A 2,076-nucleotide genomic window follows, 5' to 3' on the forward strand; every position below is an offset into this window, starting at 1 on the left:
ACTAAAACTGAAAGTAAATAAATTAAAACTATAGACATTAAAAAAAACTAACAAAAATGTTAAAAACACACAACAAAATCACTAAAACTTTAACTAAAATGAACATGAAAGCAGAAAATATAAAAAAAAATCTAATTTAATATTATATATTTTAAAAAACAATACTACACCCCCCCCTCCCCCAAAAAAAAACTAAAAAAAAAAAAACTAAAACTGAAATAAAATAAATAAAAACTATATAGACATTTAAAAAAAACGAACTAACAAAAATTTCAAAAAAACACAACAAAATTACTAAAACTTAAAAAAAAAAAAAAAAATTTTCATTAAAATAAAATATCAAAGTAAAAACTAATTCAATACTAAAATAACACAGTCTCTACCCAATAATTTTTCTTTTTTTAAAAAATTACAAATGCAATGAAAACACAGGCATCTGTATCAGCACGTACCAAAAATGAAAGTTTAGGTATTGTATTCATTCTGGGAAAAAGTGGTATCGGAACATCCCTAATAATAATACTAATAATAATAATAAATAAACGAATAAATGAAGTGACTGTAAATCACACAGTAGGCTTCAGCAGAGAATAAAGCAGCTCTTGAGATGTGAGACTGGATAATAAGAGGACTTCAGCTGATTCAGTTCACAAATACAAACACATTTATAACACAGAGACATTAACTGAGATTTTCATTAATATTCTTAATACATGCTTCTGGTCTTATTATGAACGATTCATCAGGATTAAGCATTTCTTCTGATTAAACATCAGAACACATTAAAACTAATAAAAAAATTCTAGATTTTTGCATGGGGGAAAAAATAAACCTTGCAAGTGCTAATAAAATAAATAAATAAATATATAACATTTTCGTTTGGGGAAAAAAAACCTGAACTTTGCAAATATAATTAAAATAATTACATTTAAAAATAAAAATAAAATAAACATACTTACTGTACTTTTCCCACCATATCCAACAGCTTTTCATGGATAACTTTTACTACTTCAAAACTGCAAGGAAGAGGGAGAGACAGATCACAAACGGGAATTCTGAAAATGAGCAGATAATTTTATCTAAGGTTATTTATAAAACAAGAATAAAAATATATAAAATAAACAAAAAAAATTCCAATTATAATCAAAGTAATAAATATTACTATTGCAATATTTACTGTAAAAAACCTGAGTATTTAAGCCCAAAAAATATAATAATATTATTATTCTACAACTGTAAAAATGACCATTACCGTGGTAAAAAAAAACAAAAAAACATGAAACTTTTATTTATATTTAATGCTTCCCTTTTGTTGATAAGCACTTCTCCTCACTCTGAAACATGCAATGTTTTTACGCATTTAATTAAATTGCAGCCTTTGCAAACAATTAGTCACACCAAGCCAGTTTATTTCGATTTTCCGTGCAGCTCTGCTTCAGATGGTTGTGAGATTTTATAACTGGTTAAAGGGAGAAACACAAAGCAGAGCCTGACAATGTCATCATTTAATTAACATCAAACATCCAGACATCCGGAGACGAAGATGATGAAGATGAACAAACACGGATCCACAGGTCTGAGATCAGCTCTTACTGTCCATCAAATATGATCTAATTTAATAACTCTGTGAGGGAGGAGAGATCTTCTAGAAATGAGACGTCATCTCTCAATTTCAATCAGATGCAATGTTTTATTCATAAACCATATTCTGACAGTCATCAGGAGCATTAATCTGTGCTCTCACCTTTTATTTGAGGTGACTGAATACACCAGAATGTAGCCGTTGATATCTATGGAGTACGTCTGCGGGAAAATAGAGTATTCGTCCTGAAAGAGAGGAATTCAAAACACACTTCAGAGACGAAATCAAAACTTCATTCTAAGAATTCATGACATGATGCTTTTATAAGAACGTTTTGCCAACTGTGCGGTTTTATTTTAGTATTATTTAGAAACTATTATATTTATTAGTATTTAGGGATGTAACGATTAACCGCGAGCCGGTTGAAAATCGATTCAAATATGTGACGATTCAAATCGGTTGAGATGCTAAACAAATCGCGATTCATTTAGGGG

The 2,076-nt window shown here is 28.9% G+C and overlaps 1 protein-coding gene across 1 annotated transcript in view; it reads right to left on the reverse strand.

Annotated features, from left to right (window-relative positions):
* Window positions 1-955: 955 nt before the first annotated feature.
* LOC107754233 (GTP-binding protein Rheb) overlaps window positions 956-2,076 on the reverse strand; it is a 14,387-nt gene continuing 13,266 nt past the window's right edge. Inside the window, exons 5-6 of the mRNA XM_016570603.1 lie at window positions 1,745-1,827; window positions 956-1,016 (exon numbers count right to left, since the gene is read on the reverse strand). Of these exons, the coding sequence (XP_016426089.1) occupies window positions 956-1,016; window positions 1,745-1,827 (144 nt within the window). The remainder of the gene's footprint in view (window positions 1,017-1,744; window positions 1,828-2,076) is intronic.

The sequence above is a fragment of the Sinocyclocheilus rhinocerous genome, unplaced genomic scaffold (assembly GCF_001515625.1).
Source record: "Sinocyclocheilus rhinocerous isolate Xijiao unplaced genomic scaffold, SAMN03320098_v1.1 scaffold1343, whole genome shotgun sequence".
Lineage (NCBI taxonomy): Eukaryota > Metazoa > Chordata > Actinopteri > Cypriniformes > Cyprinidae > Sinocyclocheilus > Sinocyclocheilus rhinocerous.